General features: G+C 45.7%; 1 protein-coding gene across 1 annotated transcript in view; it reads right to left on the bottom strand.

Moving 5' to 3' along the window:
• Nucleotides 1-19,366, bottom strand: part of VPS35L (VPS35 endosomal protein sorting factor like) — an 89,821-nt gene that overhangs the window by 23,638 nt on the left and 46,817 nt on the right. The window contains exons 18-26 of the mRNA XM_033102032.1: nt 18,055-18,108; nt 15,399-15,479; nt 13,869-13,931; nt 12,601-12,686; nt 11,344-11,424; nt 9,412-9,475; nt 7,227-7,325; nt 5,568-5,645; nt 4,629-4,743 (exon numbers count right to left, since the gene is read on the bottom strand). Of these exons, the coding sequence (XP_032957923.1) occupies nt 4,629-4,743; nt 5,568-5,645; nt 7,227-7,325; nt 9,412-9,475; nt 11,344-11,424; nt 12,601-12,686; nt 13,869-13,931; nt 15,399-15,479; nt 18,055-18,108 (721 nt within the window). The remainder of the gene's footprint in view (nt 1-4,628; nt 4,744-5,567; nt 5,646-7,226; nt 7,326-9,411; nt 9,476-11,343; nt 11,425-12,600; nt 12,687-13,868; nt 13,932-15,398; nt 15,480-18,054; nt 18,109-19,366) is intronic.

Genomic DNA, 19,366 nt, shown 5'->3' with positions numbered 1-19,366 from the left:
ACTAGAAGTATGACCTTAAGCATAATCCCCAAAGACTTGGTAAGTGCACGGAGACCCATTTTTCTCCTTCAGGAGCCATCTGCCCTCTCTAGGAGGAGGAAACATGCAACTATTTTCTCCTCCATTAGCAGTTAGTTTGCAGAAGCCAGATCAACCCCTTCCTTCACACTCGCCTGCGTTCCTACGGAACAAACCGGCACGAACGGCTTCCTTCAACGTGTCCATGAGCCTCGACCCAAAATTTGTTTTGTTTTACCTAGAAATATGAAAATAAATTATTCAAATCCAACTAAGAGGGCTCTGATGGGACCCTCTCCTGAACAGCGGGTTTGCTTCGGAGTTATGTCCATTCCATTCCATAAAAAGTTGGGTACCATTTTACACGTGTCAGTATTATCCACCATGACTATCTATGGTACCACGCAGTCATTCAACATTTATTGAACTGAAGCTAACATTTATGTTAGCTGAAGTGGACACAACAGCTAACAAAACAGACAAGACCTCAGGGAGCTGACAGTCTTGTGGGGGAGAAAAGCAAACAATCCTTCCCATGTTTACTTGTCAGAGAACGACGGTGGTAAGTCCAGTGAAGAAAAGTGCAAGGTGTAAGGATAACTCGACTTACAGGGCCACCTGACCTAACTGTTTGGCAGGGGAGAGACAAGGATAGCTTTCCTTAAGACGTGGCTCATGAGCTAAGCACTGAAAGATGAAGATGCCAAAAATAAATAAAAGAAAGTAAAACTTAAAAAGGACAGGAGAATTCTATAGGAAGGAAAAGCATGATTATTTGATGGTAAGAACAAAAGCCACACTTTGGACCACTATTTTGCTTGAACTGTTCTCTCTCATGTTTCATCGTTGGAGGAGCTCCAGGTCTTTTACCCTGAGGATAATTCGGCAGGTTCATCCTGAAACCAAAGCCGCAGTCCTGCAGATTTCTCAAGGTTTTACACGAGACATGGACTCGTTGCATACAGTTAGCGTCTAAAACTCCACAGCAAACTTTTGTCATTGGCGAGACAGTCATACTAAACTAGTATTTACTAAGCAGCCACTTGTGCCAGGTGGCCAAGCGCTCTAAGTACGGCACCTCATTGAATCGGCAACAGAGAGGTTCCACTGCCATCACCTCCACTGTGCAGATAGGGAAACTGAGGCACAAAAAGGCCGACCTGTGCCAGGGCACCCAGCTCATCAGCGGCGGAGTCAGGACTGGGACATGAAAGGCTCCATCAGTTGGAGCCTCATCCCAACACACAGCCACGTACGTGGTGGAAGCCCATCCCTCCGAGCTTCTCACTGTCCCGTCTCCCTCCCCACATCCTGATAAACGTATGCTCTTTTAAGACCCTCCTAGAACATTTCTTCCCATTGGAAAACACCCTCCTTCCTGAGAAACGAAAGATGATGGAACGAACATAAAAATACAGGGCAAGAGAACCTGTTCTTGCGGTGGCCTGATAATAATCTTCCAGAAGGAACCACTGACAAACAAGGGCAAGAAGCTACCTGGTAAAATAGCGGAAGGAAAGACAGGCAGGCATCTCCCGGCCACCTCTAGGTGAGAAGCACGTGACCAAACAACGGACTGGAAAGTCCTTTGTTTCTCCTAAATACTCAGGGGCAGTGGATGACTTTGGACTAAACCCCACAGGATCCACATTCTGGGCTGCACCAACGTGTCCAAAGGACCAGAACTGGATGGACCTCCCCTGTAATAAGCCTTTGTCAGCATTCCACGCTGGGAGTTCAACGAGAGTTTACTTGCTGGGCTGGACTGAGCCCTGGCAAAGCCACAACCTGACAAAAACATACAAGGGAGGCTGGATCGAGGGAGACCAGAAAACGACTCCGGGTTGGGGGACAGGTGAGGGGTGCAGGGGGTTCATAACCAACCGACAGGGAGGGTGTTTAGGGAGGTGAACAAAAGCAGCCCATTTCCACGAGCTTCCCTTAATTTATATTTAGCGTTCTCATTCTCAGTCCTTGAATGTCTTATTTATTTTGGCCAGTAAATGCGGCGTGTGGCTTCCAGAAGAACAATAGCAGGCTTTTAAGGTTTAGCGCTACAGCATTTAGACATTCAAGGACAAATCGCCAGATAAATTATTAAACACGAAGGGGACGCCACAGTCCAGCTCCCTGCAGTAGCGTAAAGCGAGGGGTGAGGAAGATGAGTCCACAGCTGACACGGAGTCCGGGTTGTTCTTACGTGGCTTATCTCAGTGTGGACAGAGGCAGCACAACCACAGCTTTCCTCAAAGAGCTCCTGGGAGCAGCAAATCTTTGGGATGGGAGAATCTGGTCACAGGAAACTTGCCTGGGATCCACAACACTTGCCATCAGGGTTGCAAGTTTACAAAGTTGGGAGGAGAAAGATCTAGGCCCCTGGGGCCCCCATGTGCCTCAGCTACACAGCTCACAGTCCACCCCTAATTTGCAGGTGACACCACACTCAGGCCTTCCCACATGGGTCCACTGTTCCTGAACTTTCTCAGAGGGAACCAGTTTATAAGAGTTAAAATTTCTCATACCCAAACTAATCATTCATCTATCCTTCATTTTGCACATCCTCAGGCTGTTGGTGGCAGCTGTTAATTTTTGTTTTACTTTGTTTCTTGCTAACCCATCGCCCTTACCAAAGCAGGCACTGGGAAAAGAGTTCCACGTTTACCGACAAATAATGAGGATGGGTGCCTGCCTGCCCTTGCGGGACTTGCAGTCCTAGAGGGGAGGAGGTGTCCAGACAACGAGTAAACACATAATACAAACAGTAAGAAAACATCAGATCGTGGTACGTGCCGTGATGGTTACGAGGAGGCTGGCACAGAGCATGATTTTCCTTTTCTGCCTGGCGATTTTTTTTAAAAAATGCAAACATCTGCGGAAAGATCATTCTAGAAAGAGGGAAGAGCCAGTGCAAAGGTTCTGAATTGGAAGGCAGCTTATTACGTTCAAAGGACAGAAAAAAGCCGGCGAGGCTGCAGTGTGGTATCAGATGAAGACAGATGGCAGGCAGCTCAGATCAAGTGGACACTGACAGGCAAGGCATTCGGTTTTATTACAAATGCCCTGGGAAGGGACCAGAGCGCCCCGGAGTCGAAAGCAAAACGAAGCTGAGTTTGAACAGTTCTTGGATGGCAAACATGTTTGAAGACTTTGGTATTCAGAGCTGTCCCAGATGAATCAGCATACCGGAACTGCCAGGCCGGGGCAAAAGAATGGGGCAGGGCCACTCTCCGACCTATTCAGTGCCCACCCAAACCCATGGCAGCAAGTGGCAAGTGGCTCCCCCTGGCATAAACTGTGACATCAGGTGGAAGACCGGAGCAGGGGGTGGGGGCAGACAGCCCGGGAAAGCATCAGTGTTTCACACAGTCCTGGAGAAATCCCCAAATTATTTACTGAAGCCTCCCTGGTGGTTTGCATGGTACACACAGTCTGTCAGGCTGATGAAAGGACATGGCCTAGGGTTAGATCCGGGACTGAGCACTGGCTCAGTGACCCTGAGCAGACTCCTCAGCCATTCCTTCCTCAGTCTTCTCACCTGGGAAATGGGGCGCCAACACACGATGGCCTCAGGTGGCTGTTGGGAGCATGAAATGAGGCAACATGTGCAAAGGGCTCTCCTCATAACAGACGCTCCATAAAGGGCGCCAGGATTTCTTCCGGTGGTTATGTTACGGCCTGCTGGACAGGTACCCTGCTGCCGAGGTGCCAGGGCTCTGCCTGCACACACCTGGCCCACACCATTCCAGGAGGTGATGGGCGCATCACCCTGCAACATACACTGTGACCCTCTGCCTACGGGCGTTCTCTGGGCTCACGGGTGGCGCAGGCCTGAGTGCCAGGACGTTCTCGACCCAGAAGCAGGCCTCAGTCAGTGACAGATGGGAGCACAGGGTAAGGAACCCCTCAGGTGGGGTAACAGCCAGGCCACTAGACACCCCTCCCAGAGGTACCCAGCTGCCCACAGCAGTCATCTGCCCCCGGCACACCCTCCGCTGGCTTCCTTCCCGTCCCCATCCTACCTCCCCACCCCCCACCTGACACCAGCGGGGGGTCGTCTCCCATATAAGCCACTCACTGCCTCCGGGAAGCTTCTGTACCTCGTACAGAGATGCGTCTTGAGCAGAATTTGCATCCCTAACAGCAACTTGTAGACAGGATTCATCCTCTGTATATTTAATAGACTCTACTCTTGTGTCTCTGGGGTTTCCAATAAACAAACGTCAACAGCAAAAAAATAAACATGGACCTGCCGTGCTGAAGGAGTCCTAATTTCTAAACTTCTCTGGGCCCACGTAGCCCGGGATGTCTGAGCTGCCCGAGCGGGTCGGTCTGAGGTAGGTTTCATGTAGGTCCTTACAGGAAAATAGCCCCACTCTGTATAACCTAACTATAAACCTGTATACGTCTGATATGCTTCTTACTAAAGAAACATTTAAAACTTGTTCATTGGTAACTTTTTCTTTCGTCCTTAAGGAATCTCTCTCTCTCTCTCTCTCTCTCTCTCTCTCTCCCTCTCTCTCTCTCTCTCTCCACACACACACACACACACACACTCGAGTTGGCTTTCCTAACCAGCCAGGGATGCCCAGATGAGAGACTGACGGGCTTACCTTGGGAGAGGCACTGGTTGGCCAAGGCCACCTGGCCAGAATGCAGGTAGAGATTGAGGCGCGCAAAGATGCCCACCAGGGAGGGGATGGTGATGAAGCAGTAGGCGACACAGGCCTAGGAGAAAGGGAACAGAGGAAGCAGTTACGTCGGCAAGGCCATCCCCGTGGACTGGGCCTGTTTTCATCCATCATGTATTTTCCACGCAAAAACACTTGAAATAATCACCCCATCTGAGCCCGTTTTTCCCTCTTGCCTCTGCTCTGTCTCTTGGGGAGGGGAAGAGGGTAGAGCAAGCAAGGAGAGGGATGGTGTATGAAAAATAAATCCTCACCCATCACTGACGGAAGGAACTAGATAACACCGAATACTGAGAAGTTAAAAAGCAGCCGTTTAAACCAATTACTTGAAAAACATGGAGGTAATCAGAAGCGGCTGCTAAGAAGAGTCTGAGGCTGACCGAGAGAGGTATAAGGTGAGAAAGGGCAGGGCTGGGATGCCTGTTTCATTGTACTCTGTTTGACAGATTTCATTTTTGAAAACGTGGATATGTAATGCTTTGATAAAATTCGGAGCTGCATACTCCAGAAGCGGTCATTTTTTTTCAAAGCTGGGAACTTACCAAGAGGGAAAAAAAGGTGCCAGGCCTCCCGGCTGCAGGTGCAACTACAGAGGTAACTGAGCTGGCACCCAAAACCCAACCCCCCTCTCTACCGCCTCTCCATCATGCGGAACAAAATTCAGACTCCTTTGATCGTTTCTTTTGAAAACATCAAGAAAGTTGGTTAGCCTAGATATGCAAGGAAAAACGAATCTGCAAAATCAATACAAAACCACCCTTATCGTGCCGCACTGGTCTTTTCCTGGGAACAGCAAATCAGGAACTCACAAACAAAACTCACTGGAGCTCAAAGTCCGTGAGTCTTATCTTTAGAACATACCCGGACAAACGCAGCCGTCTTTCTGGAATGGTTCCCTTTCATTACTTTTCTTGTTTCCATTGCCAAGCGGTTCACATTCTAGATTTGTTAATAAGGAAAACAGAAAGGGGGATGAAATGATGGGTGAGTCACGTCTTCCACAGAGGTACGGACGTGAACTGCATACAGGTCACTGAGAACAAGCTAAGTGGGACCGAGACTGTCAGCTGAGCCCTGAGAAGGGGCCATCAGGCCTGAGCCTCCCCGGGCTTGAGCAAACATCTCCTACGGGGTAGAACGAAAGGCACTTACTCAGTTAGTCATGCCTGTCAAGCAGCATTATAAATGACCATCTTTCGGGTTTAATGAACAGCTAGGGTTCACTGACTCCATTTCCAGAAATCCCACACACTACGTTGAAGATCTTGGACACTTTGTGAGAAACCTCCACATCTGAGAGTCAACCGTACAACTCAGCTACGTAATATTAACAATGACCATCAGAAAGGCAGTAACAGCAGCCACGCGTCACGCCCAGCGTTCCAGCGGCCGTTCGGAGAGCTGCACATTCATTAGCCCGTTCAATCCTCATGACCTCCGAGCTGGGTGCTGTTACCCCCCCGTCTTACAGACGGGGTCTCTACATTTAGGACTTAAGTTTTGTCAAGGTACATAACCTGCTAACCAGCAGGCAAGTATACAAAAAAGTCGCGCTCCTTGAATTTCCATGAAGCAACGGAAGAGCCTTCGGGCATCTTTCCACAGACATGAAAAGTGTGCACCTGTGGTTACCAAACTGTGTACTGTGACACCCCCGAGTGCTGGGAAAACTCTTTGGCGCATCACTGGTGTTTCTCTTTTTGGAAAACGCTGCAGTGCTCAATCGTGAGCTCTGGCAAAACACGGGTGTGAGCAGCTCACAGCGTCAACACCAGAATGGGTCTACAGTCCTCGCAGCAACGTCGTATCTTGGGAAGACCGCGTTTCGGTGACGGCTGTGACCAAAGGCGAGTACTGTGCCGAAACCAGTGCGGAAAAAAAATATCAGGGTGGAACAGACAATAAGGGGAGTGGTGTCCAATCTGACTCCAACGTTTGAGAAGTTGTGTGGTGCCCAATAGGTGCACACGTTTCATTAGTGAGCCATTAGAGTGATTTAAGAATGAAATAAAAATATATTACCTTTCTTTCAATTTATGTCTACTATTGCTTCAAAGGGCTATCCAATTGTTAGGGCATAAATATGTAAGCTGTTTGAGCCCAACTTCTTAATAAACAGAACCGTGTTTCTTTCTTTTGGTGTGGAGGTCCCGTGAAAAATTACCAGAAGGCACCATGATCTACAGAAGGTGGGACCCCGGTTAGGCAACGAGGGGCCTCTTAAGTTAGTATTTCTGTAACTAAATAACCGGTGCAGCTCACTTAACTCCTTGCTGTTGGCACCCAGGAATGAAAATATGCAAATTTCAGAGAAAAAGAAGGCAATTAAAAATCACCCGAAGACTTAACAGCAAAGTTGTAGATTTGATTGACTTTTGAGAAAACACCTTTCATACCTCGGGAACGGGAGCCATGTGGGGTCAGGAGAATCCCGGATTAAAATCGGTGCGTGGCATACAGATAAATATATGCTCAATACATAATTAGGAAGAGAACAGATGAATGACGGAAAAGCCTTACGTGAATCAACTGCACAAGAACGGGTTCCAGATTGCAAAACATCGACCTGGCCTCAACGTAAAAACTTAGCTGTTGTTCAAAGTCACGGCCGAAGGACACCTAGAATCAAGGAAAAAGATGGTTTTTCCTGAACTTCATGGGGGTCTGACGGCAAGTCACCAAAGATCCCCCAGACATGAACAGGGGGAAATGCGAAGGGTACACAAACAAACATACGCTCACTGCAATATAACTAGACTTGACGTTATTTCACCGGGCGCAGAGCTAAGACACTAGTTCTACTGTCCCCTCATCGTTATGACAACATGCACTGGAGAAGAACATAAAGAGGCCAATGGATATAAAACAATCTCAAAATACAAACAGGATTTCCCAGGCTAGAGGACCACTGGGAAGCGAGGAGTGCGCTTGTCACCTGTGGCCTTTTCACAGGACATAAACGTGGTAACTGGGAGCCGCTTGGCAGAGGGGTTTCCCTAAGAAGGGCCACCCCTTTCTCCTTCCTGATGCGGTTTCCAACCTCAGCAGTTCCCTTGTGGCTGCGAGAGCCAAAGATGCGAGTTTCTCCACCATTCAAAATCCCCTCTTCTCCTACTTCCTCAAGTGTATGAACAGCTGGTTGGTAGGCCAAGCCGAACTGCTCCAGCAATCGTTTCTCTCCAGAGGAGGTTTCACAGGCTCGTTCCACCACAGTGATCAGGTCTCACATCTTATTTCCTCATATTCTTTTCCATTTGGGTCAGTGGCTTTCAGACAAAGCCATAAAAGAATAAATACCACATGATCCACACAGAAACCAAGGGCACAGGAGAGGCACCGGGTAAAAGCCACAGGTACACTTCCCAATGTGGGAATTTTAAAGCTAATACTGACTTTTTGTCAGAATTGGTATTTTACCCACAAAGTTAGGTGGATAGTTAAAATATCCCCTGTTGCTGAACCAGTCACATTTCCAAGGTAATTTTCAAAGTAATCGAGTTATTTTTATCTCAGCCAGCTTCTGTCTTAACCTGCCTATTAAAACAGGATACTGGCAGCCGTTGGTATTTAGCTTTGCAAACCAAAAACAAAGGCAAAGGTTGTTCTGGCGAGAATGGGCTGGTGGGGTGTATCCCTCCCGCTCTGCTGGCCCTTTCAGCGTCCCTGTGGGCTCTGCCCTCTTCCACCTCCCAGAGGCTGGCCCTGTGACTTGCTCTGGGACAAAGCACCAGTCACTATGACTTCTGAAACGCTGCCTCAAAAGGCCCTGCACCTTGTTTCTGCCCTCATCACTAGGAGAGCTCAGCTGAGAGGACAGACTGATGAGAGAACAGTGGAGAGAAAGATGTCACACAGAGGAGCAATGAGACAGCCCAGTCCACAGCCAGCACCAAGGCCATCCTGGATTCTCCAGCCCCAATCCTGACACACGGAGCAGGCTGGTTACCCAGCCAACCCACAGAATTGGAAGAATTCATAGAACACGGTTACCTAAAGCCACTAAGTTACGCAGCACTGGCTAACGAAGAAGGACGGAGCGTGGACACCTGGCGTTTGCACCTGGCCTCGTGTTCATCACCACCTCATGAGCAGTACATCCGGTATTTCAGGGAGCCCCTTCACCCCACTCCCAGACCACGTGACTCAGGCGTGCAGGTGTGCGTGTGTCCCCCTGCCTGGCCAAGCGATCGGGGCGTTCACTCTGTCTCACATCAGCAATTTGTTCTGGGCTGGGCGGGTGACCCTAACTCAGCCAAAGGGACTCAATCCCAGGACTTCTGCTGGGCTGCAGAGCTTGAAGGAAAAAAAACCTGGGGCTCTCGTGGGGGGTGAGCCTGTCGGGGCAGACGCCAAGAGAGCAGAGCCACGAGCCAAAGACACTCAGATGGCAGGCCCTGATGACACCACGGAGACCCCGAGTCCAGCTGCTCCTGCAAAGGGTTCCACCCCCGGGCGTTTTGTCATATGAGCCAATAAGTCTCCCCTCCCACCCTGCTTTTTATTTTTTCCTTAGGCCAGTTTGTCTTGGCTCCCTCTGGCCCCAGGGGAGTACTGGCTAATGTAAGATGTTTTCTAATTTCATCTTGTCTCGATAAATATGAAAAGCACCAGGGAACATAATGTTAACTGCTTTCAGCAGAGTAAAGATAAACAATTACATCACATTTCCAAGAGCAATGAAACAAACGCCTTTCTCAATACTTACCATTCTTATAAACCCATTAATCAAATATGCCAGCATTCTTTTCTCATCCTCGAGAGTGAGTGCACTAAAATCAATAATTGTACATAATTAACAATGAGGGAACAAATGAGTTTCTAAAGAAAAAAATATATAAGAACTAAGCAAATGAACGAGTAAGCATATTTTACATTTTCTAGATTTAAAAAGGAAACCTCCCACCAGGCTGTGTTTCTTGTAATGAAAATCGGTACTTTGACAATTTAAGTGTGTTTCACATCTCTCAAAGATGTTGTTCTCGAGACATGCTTACTAATGGCAAAAGAGAAGGTAAGTTTGTCTTCTTTGGAATTTGGGCCGAAAGGTCTCACTTCAAATGTTGTATTTCAGAAAACGTTTGTTCAACATAAAAAAGTCGCAAGCAGGCAGCACAGCTGAAAAGAACTGTACAGTGGACATAAAAACTAACCACTAAGATCCGACCAGTATCACTTTATAATATTTGCTTCATCACGTAACTATCCATTCCCCTCTCCATCCATCAGGCCGTCTTATTTTCAGGACGCATCTTAAAGTCAATCACAGACCTCAATAGCTTCTCTTTGACAGAAAATTTACCATGATTATTAATAAGAAAATGTCAAGGCCTTACAGTTTTGATTACACATGTGAAGGCCTATATAGTTCCCCAGATTTATTTGGAAAATGTTAAGAGTCCAGAGAAAACAGGCATCCAGGTTTTTGTGTGTTGGTTTGTTCTAGGGGAAAACAAATATTGGCAGAGACTTCAGACCACCCTCCAACACGCGTTGTCTCCTTCATTCTTTGAGACTACATTTCCCAGCCTCCTTTGCAGCTAGTTATGGCCACATGACAGTTCTGGCCAATGGGATGCGAATGCGTTTTGTTCCCCAAAAGAAAGCTTAATGCCCACAGCCAGCTTCCACCAGAAAGACACAGACCACACCCCAGACGGATGGCAGAGCAATAAGCCAGAAGGAAGGTGGGTTCTTGGATTGTTGTAAAGCACAGCTACCCATTCTTACCTTCTGGCTTTACACTTTTACAAGAGAGAAATAAACCTATTTTATTTAGGCCAAAACCCAATAACCTGCTAATACAAGTGCCTTTCTGGACGTTTTCTGTGCCTTCATTGTTATTTTCTCCAACTAAGATCTACCGGTTCCATTTATTATGAAAAGTCTTCATATGTTTTGGTTATTGTAACTACCCATGAAGTTGAAAACACCAAGCCATAAAATAAAGATTCTAAAATCCAGAGGTAAAAAAAAGAAATACAATTCATCTTGTTGATGGTTAAGTACTAAAACAATTTTCTCAAATGCTTGTAGCATTTTCCAGTGACTCAAGCTGCTGTAAATTCTTTGGGGACTAACATTTCAGCCACAAATAAGCAAGAACTGCCTGAAGCGTAGTCAAATGGAAACATGGGAAGAGGGGAAAAAAAGGCTAGAAAGCAAAGGAGTGATGATTTGGTCTTTGACCCAAAGGTAAAAGCCGGTGGATGCGTCTGGACCCCAAGTATACTGAACAAATAAAGTCCTTCACGTACAGCTATGAGCAATTGCACTTGAATTTCCAATAATTGGCTAATAAGGAGAAAAAACGCAAAGGATTATGTTACTGGAGGAGTGAATCATTATTACACTCCCTGCTGCGCTCGGAAATCTCTTGGAGACAGGGGGATTAAGTTCCCTTGGATGAAACCAGCCTTTTTCTCCCAACAGAATTCCCAGTGTAAAATCATCTGCCATCTCATTTTCCCACGAAGGTTACCCTCAGCCCCCCTCCTCTCCTGCACTGGAGTGTCCCCATTAGCAAGAATCTTAATAGCGCCCAAAAAACAATATTACTCTCAGGGGCAGCCTAAAGCAGTAATTCCCCATGGTACTAAGACCCAACCCGCATTACGGGCCAGGCTGAAGCGTGGCTTACTTCACGGAGTCATGCATGGTCTTGCAAACGTGCAAAAGGGCGTTCAGGATGACGGGGTCCTTGGTGGGCTCTTGCTGATGCCTAGGAGACATTGAAAGATCACGGGAGATGCTATGTCCGCTGAGAACAACGAAAGCATGGATTTAGTTCTTAGCTAATGGACGTATTTCAGAAGCAACCAGGGACCCGGGCGCAGTGAGCTGAGCCCCGTTCATCACTAATGGGCGACGTTCTGGTTTTCTCTTAATGCTTCTTAACAAGTTTGCTCTTCGACACGTAATATAACTTCTCGTAACTGCAAAATCCTGGCAGTACTGCTCCATTTCCTAAAGCAGGCAAAGGGCAAGCCTGTTTTCTTACCGAGCTGCTAGAACCCCCTAGAGTTGTCCACCATCTGTCTACAACTGTGTCAAGTGCCAGGCAATTATTAATTGGGGTTTTCGAATAATATGAAAAAGGACACACTCCTAATATAAACCTTTATGTAAGTAAAGTAGATGTGTTTGTTCCAAGCATATGGAATTAATCTTTTAGGAAGACAACACAAGCAAAGCTGAAAACACATATTCAAGCAACATCTAACTCGATTTTCCAAACTGGGGCTGAGTTCTGTCTTAACATTATTTTTCTTTTACCGTATCTGCATGCTTAACACTTCGAGTGACTTTAACTTGTAACTTAACCTTGTCCTAAAACATAATAGGCATGAAATCACTGACTAGTTCTATGTTATCTAACAAACTTGAAAATAAACATAAAAACACAACTTTTAAAATAAAAATAAAAAATCTCTCCTCCGTGGACCACCTACAATTATTTCACGTACCACTAGCAGTAGGCAGTTTGGGAAACAAATTTAATGATAGGAAAGGAGCTAAATTTGAAAACTGATCGCACATCCACATACTAAAGGTGGAAGCCTTTCCAGCACTGGTATCTTGATGAGTACGACTCTATCTTATAAAATGTTTCTCACTAAGTAATTCATCAAGAGACTGATCCTCCCACAAACACACAGGAAAAAATCCAAAAGTGATGGCCAGGCTCTTGCTAATACTTAAGACACTGTCTTCTAAAGCGCTAACTATAAACTTTTTATCATGTCTGCTCCTTCTAAGGGGTTTTCCTCTTATGTGATTTTAGGTATATGACATACGTACACTTCATTAGGCCTCAGAGAGCACAAAATGATTTCTTATCAACAGGTTTCAAACGTGCCACGAATAGAAACTTCCAATTACGATGTGTTCCACTTACTTGATAAAAACTTCCATGATGCATTTGCAAACCTCCACCCGCACGCTCTCTTTTTGGAACATGTCCAGAAATGGCAGAAATTTTTCCTAAAAAAAAAAAAAGAAAAGCACTCTCCATGCAATTTACACAAGTTATTGGAAGGAATGTGAAGGTCGCTTTTTCTTGGAAGGTCTAAACAGAGGAAGACTTGTTCCTCTGTGAAGCAGGTTAGATGAGGACTCACCTGAAAGCAGGAAGAGAGCCCTGAGGTTTGTAAAATGAGTGACATGTGCCCAGGATCAGGGCTGGGGCCAGTGAACATTCTGGCAAACCATCTGAGCAACATTTAGAGGACCACAAGCTTTTCTGGGTACAACATGAAAAGCAGGCTTTAGTCTTTTGACAATGGTATTGACGAGCAGAGAAAGAGCCAGAGTTGTTCCCAGAGTGGCCTCTGTATCTTGCCTCTCCATCTAGTGAATCTGTGACTTAAGCAAGTGACTCTACCTCTTCCAGCATCAGTTTTCTCATCTGTAAAGTGGGAACAATAACTCATCCTACTTATCAGTGGTGCCGTGAAAATGAGATGAGGCAATGCTTGGAAAGTTCTAGCACAGTGCTTGGAGCATGGCAAATGTCCAATAAATAACAGCTTCTATTTTCAAATCAACAAGAAACCAAAAACGTACAGTCCTGTGAATATACGTAAATGGAAACCGGAAGAAGGAAGGTGCCAGGGAAGTGGGAGGCGAAGGGAAGGGAAGAGAACGTCATTATACATAGAATCACCTAGACCTGTACTTGCCCAGGGCACTGCTGCAAACTCGAAAGGGCGTCGCAGGATTTTTTAAGTTGTTGAGAAAAACATAGTAAATCTTAATTTAACTCTGTCAGACACTGAGAAAACTCTTAGCTCTATGTATTTCATAGTTGCAACATTAGACTGTGTGAAAAGAGCAAGTATCATGCGAAGACGAGGAAGAGGGAATGAGGAGGCAGGTGCCCCAGGTCTGAGCAGCCGTGTGGTGCCCAGCTGGCACCCACATCCCATTAGTAAGTAACGAATGAGCTAAAGATAATATTTTTCTTTCAGCCTATGTATAATTTTTTCGAATGCTGATGAAGTTATGACATACATGCTTAAGTTGTTGAGGCCTAACTACTTTATAAAAGGAACCGCTAAGTATTTCTTTTGGCTTCGGGTGCCATGAAAAAGTTACTGAGACACCAAGGGAACCGCCTCTGACTCAGATACGAATTTCCACAGATAATTAAGGAATGTTACTTACCACCGAGAAAAGAACTGAGAAATCATGGAAGTGGCTGATCACTTTCTTAATTATTGACTGAAGCTGCAACACAAAACAAAAGGCACATCTCATTTGAAAAACTTGGATTTTTTTTTTCTTTTTTTTTTTAAAGGCAACTCTTTCATAATCTGCAATCCCAATCACAACCGTGGAAACCTGGATTGCTCAAGGACAGAGAATTACGGTTTGGCACTGCCTCACTCTGAGTTTGCCCATCTTATTCTGTCGTCTTTGGGACACCACTTCTCAGCCTCAACTGCCCCTTCTGTAAAGTGGAAAGCAAAGCATCTAGTTCACTGGAGGATTAAATGGTTCAGGTACACAGTGCCTGCCCTTCAAAGCCCTCCATTAAAGTCAGCTATGAACATTCGAGGAGGGAGCCAACATTTTCTATAAAGGGCCAAACAGCCATGACAACGACTCAGCTCTGCTACTGCAGCTGGAAAGCAGCTCCAGACAACACGTACACACGGGCAGGGCTGGGCTCCAATAAAACTTTATTCACGGAAACAGGCGGTGGGCCGCCTATGGCCATCGGGCGCTAGTTTGCAGACCTCCATTCTGGCCCATCAGGATCGGGATTCCTGACTCCTTCAGTGGAGACACACTGGACCAAGTGTGCCCGTCAATAGAGGCCACATCACTTCGAGGACGATGGCAGGTCTGGGAGGCCGGCTCCCACATGCCCAGCACTGACGTCCACCAGCCCTCGCCCTGAGGTGTACACTGTCCTGCTGACAGGGGCTTGGCATCAGAGAAACGGGGAACTGCTTTTTCTAAATAAAATATAAACCCCTGCCCGGGGTTACCATCAAGATGAGGAAATTTACGGGCAGGTACTTTGTTTACACTAAAAATAGTGCTGTTTTAAACCCTTTGCAAAGGAAACCACTCTAAAAACAGAGTATTAAGAGGTACAAGCCTGTTTCATAATTAAGTAGCTCACTACATCAGTCAAGCCACAGATTAATGAAAAATCCTCAGAACTTCATGACAAGCAGTGCTCCAAGGCATTACAACACACTGCAATACACGTGGGGCATTTCCTTATTTAAAAGGATAGGTTTTTATTCCATCAACATTTTACTATGAAAATGCAGAAACAAAGAAAATTCAGAGAATATATAACAAATGCCCATTTACTTTCCACTTAAATTCTAGAATGACTAACGTTTTGCCGTATTCGCTTTATCTCCTCACCTATCCAGCCAATGGTAGAATTTGTGAACACAACTCAATCCACACACATTTAACTTTTTATTTGGAAATAATTCCAAACTTGCAGAAAAGCTGAAAGAACAGTACAGGAAACCCCCATATTGTCTTCACCCAAATTCGCCCATTTTGAGAATTCTGCCATATTTGTTTTATTGTTCTCTCTCTGTAAGTCATAGTTTTTTCTTAAACCATACGACAGCAGACTGCATGTATCATGTCCCTTATCTCTTAATACTCCATTTGTATTTCCTAAGAATAACCGTGGGTAAATGAGCAGTGCAAACCTGTTACCTGAGGGTAGGAGTCTTCAAATGCACGATCTGGAGTCATGTGCTTGATGACATCTGCCAAAACGGTATTCACCTCTCGTTTCTAAGTGGGGGAAATCACAAACACCTAGATTAGACACAGAATGGTAGTCGTTGACCATTTTTCTGGGGAAAAGGCCTATCGTTTTCAGAATACAGCATACACCTTCTAGAAAACAGTTTCAAAAATTCTGCTGGCAATATTATAAGGGGAAAACATCCCACCCATATGGCAGCCCTGACACCCAGTCAGAACTGCAACACTGTTCTCAAAGGGTCGGTGGCTTTGCACTGCTCCAGCTTTCCCTGATAAAATCGGCCGTGCCGTTTTCTGCCCACCTGTCCCAGACCCTCCCCAGACCCAGACCACAGTGAGGCATTCTGCGAAGAGCACAGACTTGTCCCCTACAAATCAGGTGACCCAACGCCCACCTCACTTTTGTTATCTGCGTCAGGGTCAGCCAACCCACAGCCCAGATCCAACCTAATGCCTGTTTTGATACAGCCCTCGAGCTAGGAATGGTTTTTACACTCAAACCAAAAGAAGACAAGCATTTTGTAACGGGCACTGGAGGTTCCAATTTCAGTATGCATGTACCGGGTTTACCCGCACGCAGCCATGCTCACTCACATGCTGTCTGTAGCTGCTGTCATGCTGCAATGGCAGAGTCAGATGCTTGTGACAGAGATCAGATGGTCCACAAAGCCTCAAATATTTACCATCTGGCCCGCTCTATCTAGAAAGTGCGCTGATCCCTGGTCTCTATGACGGGAGCAGTGAACTCTCCTGGCCAGGCTTACAGGTAACGTGCCTGGCCCACGGGACATGTTATCTAAATAGCTGCCATTATGTTTACTCTCTCATTTAATGCTCATGAAATTCCCCAGCATGGGATCATTACTCCCATTCGACAGATGAGGAAGTGGAGGTTCAGAGAAGTTAAGTGACTTAGCCAGGGTCACACAGCAAAAAAAAAAAAAAAAATCTGACAATGGCATTAAAAAGAACCAAAGTTCCTTGGAGAAATAGCTGATCCCAAATCTGGGGTAAGAAATAAGCAAAGGAGACTGGGCCATCTTAGAAAGCTAGGATAAACTCTGAGATGTCATGAGCTTCAAGAGCTCCTGTTGTAGAAATAAGCAGATACCGTGAATGGCCCAGGAGAAGCAGCACACCACCACCCACGGGTCCAAAACGGCAGATTTGAAGTGGATTAAATCTCCAGAACTGACTGCCAATTTATAGGAAATACTGAAGGCAAAGAAGCATGGTGAACACTGCCACAGAGAAATAACTGGCTAATCCAGACGGAAACTCCATTTCTTCAACATACAAATTATAGGGGGGGAAAAAGGGAAGAAAGGGCGGGGGTAGGGAGAGAGAACTTACAGATCAAAAGAATCCTAAGAAGTCACATAATGTATGGACCTCACTTTAATCCTGACTGAACAAATAAACTGAAAAAGAATTATGAGAGTTGGGGAAATCCGAATATTGACTAATTTTTAATGACATTAGAGCATTTTTCTTTTAGTTAGTATAACGTATTGGGATTTTATTTCAAAAAAGGGAATTCTTATATTTTACAGATAAGTGCAAAATGCGAACAGACTTTCATCAAATACGATGTCTGAGATTTGCTTCAAAATCATCCAGGGGGTGGGGAGAAGGGCTAGGGACGTAAACGAAAACAAGACTTGTCGTAAGCTGATCATTTCTGGGTGATGAGTATGAAAGGAATCCTGTGTTTGAAATTTCCATCATAAAACATAAAACAAAACTTGGACAAAAGATGTCCAACTATTACAGTGCTTTGTACACGAAACTGATCAAAAATAAAAATAACCCAAAAACCGAGACAAAAGAAACAAAATCAACAGCCTGACATTTTATACAATGCTCAAAATGAGGCAAAACCAATTTCTGGAATTACAGGCCAGGATGGTGGTTACCTTCCACTTCCTCCCCCAGGCTGGGCGGCCGCTACGGGGGAGGAGGGGAGGGGTTTGGGGAGGGCGGTACTTCCTACAGCCTATGTTTTGATCTGAACCATGATGACCTGGGTGTACTTTGTGAAGATTTATTAGGCAGCACGCTTACGATGCACGTGCTTTTCTGTTACACTTCAATTTTTAAAAGTTGATTAAAATAACTCTCTCACAATCGGATTTACACCCAGTTATATGTGCCTCCAAAGGCTCTGCCTTTTGACAGGCCCCGTATTTCCCAAACTGCGGGTCTCGTCTGGGCCTCGGGAAGGAACGGTTTTTGTGTGCTTAGAAGATAATTCCATGCAAGTCTGGGGAAGGCTGCTTACTAGACAACCATTCAAAGTCACAGCGCGCTTTAGCACAGAAATATCTAACGCATCTTATAGTGGAAAAAACTCCCTCCCCTTCCCACGCTTCACATGTGAATTTGGGTAGCACTTCCCAAATTCACATGTGAAGCGTGGAACCCTTTTGTTACGGCACACATATTAACGCTCCATCACACGACAGCATACGGGCCGCACTTTTATAAATGAAGAACAATTACCACTGTAAAATGCCCAAGCTAGACTTAGTGACGGTTACAAACATGGAAAATAAAAAAATAGACTTCTTTCAACAACAATACACACTACAGCCACACGTACCGTGAAATGCCTGCACGTGTACTCCACCCACACTTCGGCACAGTTAATGTAGTCCTACAAAGAAAGAGTAAAAACGCCTTTACGGTAAGAACACCACGGCTGACCTTGTGGCAGAAGCTCATTATGCACAAATCCCTGCGAGGCCTGCGATGATTAAAAGAGTTGACAAGCGGTAGGAATTTCGAGAGAGTTCCTCTACAGAAAACTCACCCACCAATGTATTTTTATTCCGAGAAGTGAGTTACAGAAAAACATCAGTTGCTTGAAACTAGTGATACTTTCATTCCAGAATTGCTACCTGGGACAAGATGGGAGCCTGGGAAGCTCCACCAAGCTCAGAAAATGGGGGGGCTCAGAGGGAGGGGTGGGGTAACAGTAGGGTGTCCTCATCGCACCTCAGCAGGTCTGGCTGCAGATTCCAGCTGTGCTTAAAATGTGATTTTTTTTTTTTGCATGTTCTGAGGAAGAAAAACAGGCTTTCTGCCTTTAAAAAATAAACCATTTGCCCCATAGAGGGGTGATGTGTATATGTTGGGAAAAGGTTAAGCACGCAGGTTTCAGGTAAGGAATTGCGTGCTAGATTTGAGTAGGAAGGGGACCCATGGAGAAATGACGAGATGGCTACGCAAAGGACAGTGACGAACTCAGTAAGGCTGCCTGCCCAGGAAAACATTGAAAGGGGGGAGGAAAAAAAAAAGAGTCAAGGAAAAATATAGTCCGCAAGTATACCTCTTCTGTTCTGACACTTGGGGAAAAAAGAAGAAACGGGGAGGGAAAAAATGGTTATCCATTCACACCAGAAACTCCAGGAACATTCTGAGGTCTAGCTGGAAGGCTAAGAAGGTAAACTTAATGAGGAGGGCTCCCTCACTCTGTTTCCGTCCTGTGAGGAAGGGAAAACCATCAACACGGCTTCTCATGCCAAGTTTCCTTCAAGTTCTGGGGTACAGGCACCACAGACCCAGAGATTTTTGATTTAGGTGTCCTCAATAAGCTGTTTTAGTTCGCCTATCAGTTAGGTTAAATTTCAACAGCTGGAGTTGAGCGAGGATTTTGCTAAACCTGAACTCGGTATATGACTTTGCAATTGTTTCTAAATTATGTCACCATTCTCTCTAAGCTATTGAAAATGTGGGGATTAGCGAGGGGTTTATAACTGAGCTCATGTGAATAGTTCCCTCTTGAGAAATGCGTTCTCCTTCTACCAAATGCTATATATCCATATTCAGTTATTCGCTCTGTTATGGACGGAATGTTTTGTGGCCCCCCCAAAACGCCTACGATGACATCCTGGCCTCCAGTGTGATGGTGT

This window comes from Rhinolophus ferrumequinum, assembly GCF_004115265.2.
Source record: "Rhinolophus ferrumequinum isolate MPI-CBG mRhiFer1 chromosome 15 unlocalized genomic scaffold, mRhiFer1_v1.p scaffold_54_arrow_ctg1_1, whole genome shotgun sequence".
In the NCBI taxonomy this organism is placed as follows: Eukaryota; Metazoa; Chordata; class Mammalia; order Chiroptera; family Rhinolophidae; genus Rhinolophus; species Rhinolophus ferrumequinum.
This window is presented reverse-complemented; position numbering and strand designations above follow the sequence as displayed.